Source organism: Rutidosis leptorrhynchoides, chromosome 9 (genome assembly GCF_046630445.1).
Source record: "Rutidosis leptorrhynchoides isolate AG116_Rl617_1_P2 chromosome 9, CSIRO_AGI_Rlap_v1, whole genome shotgun sequence".
Classification (NCBI taxonomy): domain Eukaryota; kingdom Viridiplantae; phylum Streptophyta; class Magnoliopsida; order Asterales; family Asteraceae; genus Rutidosis; species Rutidosis leptorrhynchoides.
The window spans coordinates 37,226,443-37,238,230 of NC_092341.1; the positions used below are offsets into that span (position 1 = coordinate 37,226,443).

Consider the following 11,788-nt stretch of genomic DNA (forward strand, 5'->3'; position numbering starts at 1 on the left):
ATTGTCGCGAAAATCCTTTCTAACCAGTTAAGAATAACTCTTCCTTCTTTAGTGGGGTCGGAACAAAGTGCGTTTTTAAAAGGAGGGTTTATTTGGGACGGTGCTCTAATTGTGAACGGAGACAATTGATTTTTTTAAAAATAATAGAAAAAAAGGTATTGTTTTTAAAGTTGACTTTGAGAAAGTTTTTGATAGTCTCAATTGGAACTTCCTTTTTGAGGTTATGAAAAGCATGGGATTTGGTGAGAAGTGGATTAATTGGATTGAGGCTTGTCTTAAATCGGCCTCAATTTCGATATTAGTCAACGGGTCACCTACAAATGAATTTGGGATCAAAAGAGGGGTTCGACAAGGTGATCCATTGTCCCCCTTTCTTTTTATCATCACGGCGGAAGGTCTTAATATACTTGCAAAATCGGCTATTGAAAAAGGAATCTTTAGGGGTATTGAAGTTTGTGAAGACAAGGTATTGGTATCACATTTACAATATGCGGATGATACCATATTTTTCAGGGAATGGAATCGAATAAATGCTATTAACTTGAGAAATATTCTTAGATGTTTCGAACGGGCTTCGGGTTTGAAAGTCAATTTTCAAAAAAGCTACTTGTATGGGATTGGTGTTGATTCGTTGGATGCTACGTGTTTGGCTCGGTATATTGGTTGTCAAGTTGGGACCCTACCTTTTATTTATCTCGGGTTGCCTATCGGGTCGAAAATGAACAAATTGAAGGATTGGAACCCGATCATTGATAAATTCAATTCAAGGCTTTCAAGTTGAAAAATGCGTTCGTTGTCTTTTGGGGGAAGATTGGTTCTACTTAAATCGGTTCTAAATAGTCTCCCGTTGTATTATTTCTCGCTCTTTAGTGCTCCGACGAGTGTCATTAAATTACTTGAGAGTGTGAAGAGAAATTTTTTTGGGGTGGGTCGGGTTCGGGTCACAAAATTTCTTGGGTAAATGAGAAACGGTTTTACACACTTTCGGGAACGGGGGGGTTAAATATTGGGTCACTTAAAAGCAAAAATCTTGCCCTATTAGGGAAATGGTGGTGGAGGTTTAAAACCGAAACCGACTCCCTATGGGTCAAGATTATTCGAAGTTTATATGGGCTTAACGGCGGTTTATTGGTAGATAATGATGCAAATCATTATTCTACTTCTAGTGTTTGGCATAATATTATTTTGACAGGTTCTGCAATCGAAGAATTAGAGATTGGTTTCAAGCACTCCTTTATCAAATCAATCGATGATGGCAGTTCTACATTGTTTTGGCAAGAGCATTGGATTGGAAATGACAAGCTATGCAACATATTTCCGCGTATTTACAGGTTAGATAGAGTTGAAAACGTGTGTATTAAAGACAGAGTCAAGATCGTCGGGCAGCAGCATGTATTTACTTGGGACTGGTTGCGGCTACCAAGAGGGAGAACAGAATCTGAATTGACCGAGTTAATGAATCTGCTCTCAACATTCAGCCTAAGCGTCAACGGCAATGATACATGGAAATGGAATCTTGCACCAAATGGTATGTTTACGGTTAAGAAGCTTTCTGTTTTAATTGATTCAAAGATCCTCGGATCGTATTCTGCTCCTTGCCATACTATGCGAAACTGTTTAATACCAAAAAAAAAGTTGAAATTTTTATATGGCAAGCTCAAAAAAAACGATTGGTAGTTAAATTGGAATTAGACAAAAGGAGAATTGATTTGCATAGTGTAAGGTGTAGTTTATGTGATGAGGATCTTTAGTCGGTTGAACACTCGTTGGTATCGTGTAAGCAAGCGAAAGATTTATGGTGTTGGGTGCATAACTTGGGGGGAGGGGGGATGGTTTCGAAATTACTCAACCTCAAATCTAGCGGACCTGCTGAGTGACAAAGGTATCAATATGATGTCGGATTTCGGTTGTGTATTATGGCAAGCTATTAGATGGGCAACGTTGTATATCATTTGGAAAAATCGTAACAAATTGGTGTTTCAAGGCAAGTCTTGGAACATTCTGATGGCACTAAATGAGATACAAGCTTTGACGTTCGAGTGGATCAAGTCTAGAGGAAAAGGAAGAAATTTCGAGTGGCTAACATGGATTACAAGTCCAAATATTTATCTCAACATGTCGTGAATAAATGTGTTATTTTCGTGCAGTATTTCTAGGTTCATAAGCAACTGTTAGTTGTGATAGTATGTAAATTCCATTTCGTGTTTCATTGGCTCACAAATGGGCTGATTATTGTACATGATTCGTGTTTAATATAATAATTACTTGGCTGTTCAAAAAAAAAAAATTGTATAATATGAAGTATTATGTACAACCTTATAATAAAACACCCCTCATGATCATACATACATTATGTACAACCTTATGGTAAAATACTCTCATGACCATATGTACAATATTTGAAGCATTATGTATAACGTTATGATAAAACACCCCCATAACTATTTGTTCAAACTTTAAAACAAATTGTACAATCTTTTACAAATCACCCATGAACACATGTATAAACTTTAAAGCATATTGTATAAGATTCATATAATACTTGTATTTTAACTTTTAAAAAATGTTAAAAAGACATTTGTTATTATTAATAATTATTATTAAAAATATAAATACTCAATTTTTAAATAAATTTTATTATTATTATTTATTATAATTATAATTATAACTATAATTATTACTATTATATATTATTAGTATTATTATTCAAATATGGGTTTCTTTACGAGATTAATTACGTTACATATTACATATGTATGCGAAATACATGTCCCAATAAAAGATTGTAATGTAGGCTTTTATAACAAAAAAAAATAGTAATTGTGGTGAAAATTGGAAGAAAGTGGTTGGAGAATAAATGTATTTCATTTATTCTCACAAAGTTAAGTACATTAATATATTTGTAAAATCAACGACAAGTTTTTTAGTCGGAATCCGTGGTTCTACGGATCATTAAACTAAATGACTAGCATTTACATTCAATTAATACTTAAACATATCATTAAACTGTTTCGTTTAAACAAACTCGTAATTTCACGGGTCATTTGACTACTAATACATATATGTATGTATCAGTTTGTTACCCTAAATTAGACGAATAGATGACACTGGTCCACCTGATTCGCTTTAGAATTAAATTGTTGCTATTTTGATCTACTAGACTAAACTCTTTCAGTCTATCTATACACAGATTAAAAAACGTTGATTTATTTATATAATACTTTTTTAATTAGTTTTCCAAAGTATACCATTTTATGTAGTGATAGAATATACTTGTACCATCTCTTTTCAAATACAATTTTGTGCTTCTCAAAAAATTTCAAACTTCACACTGATTTGTTCTTATATCATAAGTTCATTATAACACATGTGAACCAAAGATTATAGATTTGGCTCGATTGATATGACTAGCACATTTCAAATAAGGAAAACATTGTACTTTGTGGATTTATTGTAGAAAACACATGGTGAAAAGTACTACCTTTTCAGAACAGGAATCAAACACAACTGTCACAAAATTTACTTAATCGAAATCCGATAATAAATAAATATTGGGTTCGAGTTCGACCCTAGTATAACATCATCATTACTCAAAGTAATGAAAGCATGTTCGTCGAAGTAGATGAATACATATCTTAAGGTTGTAGTACAATGAATCAAACAAAAGAACAGGTTTTCAGAATCAAACATAAGTAATACATAGACTCGCAGCTAAAACATGGGTAAATTAACCCTATATATAAATACACGGATTCGTAAACATCACATTATTGGGTTCTAATCAAGAATTGATACCACCACTCGCTCACTGCAACATTATGTTCATCATATAAGGTTAATGGTAAAGGAGACGTAAGGGTGGGTATCGGCTTCACCACCCAAGCTGGCCATGTTTCCTTCATCCTCAGTTTTCCAGAACGTGCTGCATTAATTAATAGTAAGCAGAACCCATATTTTCAACATAAATTGTAACAACCAACTGTTATTATGTGGTCCTAGACTATAAAACTGTTACCTAATTAGATTTATCATGAGATAAAAACATATTGATCAGGTGGTCCTAGACAGTAACCTATGAAGAACCTACGTTATTATCACAATATTCATAAGCAATTAAATGATTGAGTACGGCCTTCCTTATCATGCTTTTGTAGCCCTCTTAAGGTTTTTGGACCACTTGGTCATCCTTATGGTGTGTGTACAACGTGCCAAATCCAGTATTTGTTCATTAATAGTTAATCAATTTATAATCTAGATTAGGAGGTACCGATTTATAACCCATAAAAGAAAGAAAAAAACACTAATTTTTTAGAAAGATTATTTAAAAAGACTTATATACCCGTTGTCTCGTACATTTTATATAGAATGTCATTTTCTGTACTGTGCAACTGGCTATCTTTTTTGCTGAGCAAAATTACCTTAAAAAGGGTAATTTTTGTGCATTTTTTATCATATTCATTATGATTTATAAAATTTACCTTTCTAAATTCAATCAATGAAAAATATGAGAATGCATAAGAGAGCTGTATAAAAATTACTTGTTAGAACTGCCGCAGAGGCCTTCAAGGATCGTACGAACTTTCTTCTCACTTTTCACAGATGGTGACAATACAGCAGACTGAAACAAATCAGAGTAGTAGATATTTATGCATATATTTTTGAGCCAACGTTTTATATTTATATTTATATTTATATATACAGTTAAAAAAACATGTAATATTAATGGTATAATAATTCAATACCAAAAAGGAGGGCGGTAACCCGTATCTCAAAATGCTCTCAGCAAATAAGCGAACGGCACAAAAGTGCATCCAGGAAGTGAAAACCTGCAGGACGAGTGTACTACAGTTGATATTGGAAAATGCTATACAAGTACAAGATAAAGATTAAAATAGATGTTGCAAATGGATCGGGCAAGAGTCAGATAAAAATTAAAATGGGTTATGGTGAAAAAAGATAATTATAGTACAGGTCGGATCAGGTTGATCTATTTATTTTTGAAAGTTATATAATAACATGTTAAATATGATTACCAAAACCATAGATCACAAAAATATTCCAGGTATTATGAATTGATCAACTTAAGAGGATTTATACGTAATGAATACACTTGGGGAAATTTTTCGAACCTTTTGACCTATTTGACCCGTTTCCAATTAGCTGAATTTTACTTTTACCCAAGTCTCTTAGCCCAAACTGACCCTTTAAGATATAGTATAACCCAGAATGAACGTTCAATATGTTCGAATTTTAGCTGAATTTTATTTCAACCCATTAACAAAGATTGACAATTAGAGGCAATTGCCTTTTTACTTCTAAACATTTGACCTATTTGACATAAACTATAACCCAATTCAACCCATTACCTACAGATGGGTTTACATTACCACCTACGACATAATCTTCCATAAATAACATCTTATTGCTCAAATGAACAATCTTTCCTAATTAACCTTCCGTTCAACTGCAAGAGCACACAGATGCTCTCATAATCTAAGTAGTGTAGATAATATCCTTTTTACTTTTTTGCCACAAACACTATTAGGAGAATTCAAACAAAAAGATGATTGGGCCCACCAAATGGTCCTCATCTAGGTATGAACCGGAGAGGGAAGTCTTTGTACGCAACTATAAACATGTGAGCGGGATTCCACTTTTCCATTTGATAAATACGACACAGATATCTTAACATGCATGATAAGTGGCAAATTCACCACGCTATATACGTGTGAAAAACATACATACGTAGCAAAACTGAACACTTCTTAATTGTCATTGCAGATCAGGACAATTCATACATCATTCCATGCATTCGGATGTACAAAACATTATTAGCTTTAATAAATGTTAGCTTCAATAAAATTCAAACTTGTTTAAATTCTAATAAAGTGAACTAAAAAAAATTTTCAAACTGGCCTATCCAAGGTGTTCTGAACAACCATATATCCTTTTAACAAGAACTATCCTCTCGGTTATTAAGACAGCCATAAGCACAAGTGATGTTCTAGGAATGAAATGTTCTAGCTAACGAAGTTCACAGACATAAAAACTTTAAAATAAGCAAAAGAAATATCACTATTCAAATAAATCCAGGATGTTAAACAAAATAAAACCAAGATCATTCATTTAACGCCTCTGTAGATTTTCAAGTACGTTATGACTTTTCTAAATTAAACAAAAACAAAATCAATATCAAGCATGTGGATTGTTCTCAATTCATTAAGTTACATCTTATGGTTTTAAGGACCATAATCCTATATAAATGTATAGATACTTTATGATTTATAAAATTTCTAATTAGTTTGAGATAAGCACACCGTTTTCAAAGTTAAAAGTTAAACTGTTTTGGGAAATGATATTCCATGGCATGTAATATCCAGTGAATTCAGTCCCTTATATACTTAGTAATACATTTATAAAGTAATCTAAAAGAGATGGAAGTACCTCTCCATAACTGGTGTAGCACCATTGCAAAAGAGAACTTCTCAGAGATTCCTGGTCTTGCGTCAGTTTTTCAATCTCCTGCTTCCGACTCTCTTGAGTTTCCGAATTATATTCAAAATCGCGAATCTGAATCAACATTATAAAAACACATTACTCAACCTTAACAAATATAAAATGCTTTTATGTATTATAGTTATGATCCTATTGCTAAAATGAAAGTCTGCATCAATATCCTATTCAAAAACTTCGCCATCCTTGAATCGGAGTCACTTCCCTTACAAAAAATAAAAATAAAAATAAGTTAAAAAAAAAAACATTAATAAACTAACCTGAAATCCTCTTTCGCGTGCCTTAATTCGAAAATTATCAGCATCGCGGTTAAATAAAGTGACAGTATAGAGAGCATACTCGTTGTCCTCGTGTAGATTCTTGGAGGATCTGGGGACCTATAAGAATTACAGTAAATCAAAAGGAGGAACTTGCAGGAAAAAAAAAATTGTACTCAATAAATCATGAAACTCGTATGCAGTACTGAATCATATAAATTACCACATAAGTGGTGAGTGTCTCATAACACGACAGCCAATCCTTCTGGGAATACTTGGGAACAACAGCAATGAGTGTAACCAAATGTTCTGAACTGATGATGTCATCAGGCTTTACTAAGTTGGACAAATCACGAACAGCTAAGCTGAATATATAATCATTAAACTTTAGTCCCTTGTATTGTTGACCAGTTGAGCCCTATTAGTGATTGGTATGGAAAAGTAATAATTAGTAAATATCGTTACCTTCCAGTCTGCTTTCTGTTAATTTGATTGAGTTGACTGCGAACATTGTTATACTCAGCAATACGAACCTGCCATTCAACATGTCAAGATCTAAAATACACATAGCAATTAAACATTAAAGAAAATAATGTGTGAAGTACCAAAAACTCAAAAAGACATGGAAAAAAGTTATATGAATTTCAATAGCCATGAAAGAAGAATGAAAAAAATCAAGCATCTGCATTAGCTTGGTAACCAACGGTACTTATGCTGCATTCAGTATTAAATAACATAAACACAGAATCAACAAAAATGGTCAAGACAAAACATTCAAATTTACATGGAAGACTCTAGTTTTTTAGTAACTAAAATTTAATTAGACACAGTCCACAGAAGCGTTCTTAATTCAGTTAAGTAAAACGTGGATGAGATTTTGAGAAGAGTGAGTGCGCTATCTAAATTCCAAGAAATTCATACGCACAGACGGAGCAAAAAGCAGACTATTTATATGGCGATAATTCCAGGATACACCTAATTGATGACGAATTCCACGATAACAAGAACATAAATAATCTTTTTATTAAGTCATCAGAAAAGGTACAGCAAACAAAGATAAATGATCTAACACCTTAAAGTGGGAAATGATATCTGCATAAATCAAATTTCATATTTAATAAAACTATACTTCCTGTCTCCCTCCATCCCCATGAAAAAAAGAAAAAAAACGAAAACTTTAAGTTTGGGATGTTAATAAAAATTGTTATGATTCCCTTTTAACTTTTCAGATAACACCCTTTTCAGTTTTCAGAAAACTTCAAAGACAGAATATTAAATTGTCTGATGTCAGTACAACTCACCGAGATTACTGACTTTGTTCCACAAAGTTAGTCCATAGCTGGTCTTTATTTGATAATGTTAAGGCACTAGACTAATAAATCAAGTTTTTCACAGGAATATGTATCTGTATTACAAATTTCATGGGATACAAGTAGTACTATCCTGATGGAAATTTCAAGATCTAATATGCTTACATCCCAATCCAATATAACAATTACTAAATAAAATCATCCAGATAATATGACTGGGTAAACACTTGTTAAGAACTTCAGTTTGTATAAATTGATTACATGTCTAGTGTCACATCACGTCCGTATCGTCTATAGTTTGCAAACCCATATCCCAACGAAACTTTTGTAGGTTAATTTACTAATGTAACCAAAAATACTGCTACTAGTTTAATAATATAAACTATTTTGGGGGTTATTTGGTTAAGCTTATTTAAATCAGCTAAACCTTCCCCAAAATCTATGTCCAAACGGCATCAGATTTTCAGCTATTCCGCTACCTAAACTTACTGATGAATGTAAGAGTGTTTCCATATGCCCTATCCAAACACTTCAATTGACTTTTCAGCTATTAGAGTATGCAATTAGGTAAGCTTACCCAAACACCATTTAACCAAAATTTATTTCTTTGGTCGAAGTCACTCGCACATTGTAATTGTAATATATAACAAGTTACAGTACATCAAAATTAGACTATTACATTATTCAAGCTTTGATTAATAACCTAATCCATTGCTTCCCTTCTTAAGATCAGTACAATGGTATTGTTAACTAAGATTAAATATAATTCACAGTCCTTATTCTCTTTCTTGAGGAGAGCTACTCAATTCATCTATCTAGAAACAAACTTCCAAATCAAGAAGCACATTTATGACTTAAATTAAAAATGACAATTTCATAATATCCCAAGCTTTCAGGCACAGGGTTGTAAATTATTCAGATGTCATCATTCAAGTCGTTACTTACTTTCTAACTACAATAAAGTAGTTACTGACACAGTTTTTCCCTACGAAACATTTCTCGTCTATTTCAACACTCGTCAATATGGCTAGAGTATTTACACATGATCATATAAAGACGATTCAATGATATAATAAGTACAATCAGCCATCTTTGATAGCTAAAACTGAACTCATCATGTTCAAATCCGCAAATTAGTAACATCGTAAACCAATACAACATTAGCCACATTAACAACATATACTCCGAATAAAAGGAACTACACAATACCTTCAGATCATCATCAATTTTGGCAACTTGGACATGAATGCCATCAACAATCTCCTTAAGAGGAGACATTGTTGGATACTTAGCTTCATCCCACACAAATCTGCAAATCACAAATTCAAATCAAATCAAAACCACTCTCTTTCATCAAATCATACAAAAACACACACGATCAATTACTTCGTTAGGTATGAATCGACTGGAACTCCGTCCACCGTCAATGAACTCGCCATAATTCCAGACACCTTCTCCAAATCTTCGATCTGACGTCGTATCTTATGCGAACATCCTTCAATAAACGCATTCGACTGCATAATTTCACACACATCATATCAAATCAACAAATCCCTAATTTATAACACACTTAGGGCAAAATGATAGCAATAGCAATAAATGATAACAATTAATGACCTTGAGTAGATCATCGCTGAGAGATAAAAGCGAATCGAGAGTACCGACACGTAAATTAGGGATATTGAACTGCAAAATTGATAAGTTATTATAGGTTAAATATGTAAACATAGATGTGTATATATAGATTTAGATCATATATATATATATATATATATATATATATATATATATATATATATATATTGTGATCGTGATTATATATATATATATATATACATACTCTGTAGAGAGGAGTGTCGAATGAATTTTTGGAGATTGATTCTTGTAATCGGCTCCATAATGAAGTGGGAGAGCTTTGAACGGGAAGAGAAACTAACCAGTATCTTGTCGCCATTATTATTATGTTGTTCGCAGATCAAAAATGAATCGAATTTTAGATTTATTGAATTGTAATTTATCTGTTTTGTTGTGTATGATTGCAGTTTGCTGTTGGTTCCTAAAACACTTACCTTATCGTATCCGGGTTCGGGTTTGGGTTTCTGCAACCCGTTTTAACACCCGCTGATCTGGTCAAATCTCGGATCTCCGACGTGTTTGGATGTATTAAAAATAATACTACGTATTATATTATTTTTGACATAGTGAAATTTTACATTGGCATTGGATTGGATTGGATTGATGGATTCGATTATTAAAAAGTTTTCGGACATGTAATTTAGAGTCGTATACTACTACTTATAACCGCCCACTAACCAGTTCACTAACTAACTTATCGTACCATCAATAAATTCCATAATTTAATTTTTGAAGTATAGCCCAAAAAGCTATACTTGGACATATACTTCTATATTTTATAAAGCCTTTTTAATTGATTAGCTTATATGTTGAACAGTTTAGTATTTAAAATGTTTGTTTGTGACCTTCAAATAATAATTGGTGTTGAATGACAAAAGATATGCATAAAATAGTATTATTCATAAAACGATGATTGAATATAAGTCTTTTTTCAATAATATTCATGTGTATGCCTTGTTACATTTATTAACTAAAAGCTTCATTTTTTTTTTAAATGGCGGTGGAATTTCATTAATTAAAAACCTCTAGCAAGTAACTAGAGAAAACAACAATTTACATAGGATTTACAAGCCACATATTCCAATTTATGACATCCTTGCATCTATGATACAACCAAGAGAATGCATATGACCGAATTAGAACATATAAATCACTTTTCTTCAATTGTTGCTTGAGAAGACCACGCCATGTCGAAATCGCCATAGAATCCAAAGACATGCAACAACAATAACATAAAGACGAGTTTTTAACCCATGCGACCACTCCAATTATCAAACCAATCACTCATTTTTGCCATGAATAAAAAAAGGAAGACCAATATTAATCCAGTTAGCAATTCTTCTTCAAACATCTCTAAAAAGCTTCGTTAGAGAATCGACAAAAATAGTTACATTATTTTCCCAAGATTACTAAATTATACTCCATAGAATGAACAAAAAAATTCGGTAGAACACATCAAAGTTGTATTATTTGTAAGGATTTACAGAGTTGTTTATAGGTCAAGCCCAAGTCTAGCCCAATTAGCCAACTTTACCCTTATTGATAAATGACCCATTGTAAGTTTTCAGCCCAGCTTGCTTTCACTTGTTATATCCAAAAATCGTGCTGGCTTTTTTTATGCAAGATTTCAATTTCAAAGTTATGAACCAAATAAGAGAATTTGGTCAGAATGCCTCCACTTTCAAAAGTGTTTAACAATAAAACTCCCCCGCATCACGGACCACACATCATGCTTGTAGCTTGGTGCGTGATGTGTGTTGCCGAGATAATGACAGATACAACCATTTGTCTCGGTCTATCTCGGCAACACGTATCGCGCATCAAGCTACAAACATGAAGCGTGATCAGGAGACATTTTTCCTTACAGTTACATTTTTTGAGAGTATATTGTTAAACACTTTTAAAAATAAGATATTTTGACCAGTTTCCCATCTAATAAATTTCATCTATAATCCACGCAACTATAGAAAACAGTTATTGTCATAACTCAGTGATCGAGTATGGATTTCTCACCACTAATGTATGGAGTAGCTAGCTAACCTCAAAACAGTGTCGGCTCAAAGGGGGATAACC

General features: G+C 32.8%; 2 protein-coding genes across 2 annotated transcripts; one reads left to right on the top strand and one right to left on the bottom strand.

Annotated features, from left to right (window-relative positions):
* The first annotated feature begins 232 nt into the window (after positions 1-232).
* On the top strand, positions 233-1,677 carry LOC139867958 (uncharacterized). Its single transcript, XM_071856301.1, has 2 exons — positions 233-776; positions 1,193-1,677. The coding sequence occupies exons 1-2, from the start codon at positions 233-235 to the stop codon at positions 1,675-1,677; spliced, it is 1,029 nt and encodes a 342-aa protein (XP_071712402.1).
* A 1,841-nt stretch (positions 1,678-3,518) lies between these two features.
* Positions 3,519-10,103, bottom strand: LOC139865821 (V-type proton ATPase subunit C-like). Its single transcript, XM_071853927.1, has 11 exons — positions 9,921-10,103; positions 9,698-9,766; positions 9,467-9,594; positions 9,290-9,389; positions 7,236-7,303; positions 6,994-7,135; positions 6,774-6,890; positions 6,445-6,570; positions 4,743-4,826; positions 4,539-4,618; positions 3,519-3,922 (listed from the first exon to the last, which is right to left on the bottom strand). Exons 1-11 carry the CDS (start codon positions 10,032-10,034, stop codon positions 3,826-3,828), a joined length of 1,125 nt encoding a protein of 374 aa, XP_071710028.1. The 5' UTR covers positions 10,035-10,103; the 3' UTR covers positions 3,519-3,825.
* Positions 10,104-11,788: the final 1,685 nt, after the last annotated feature.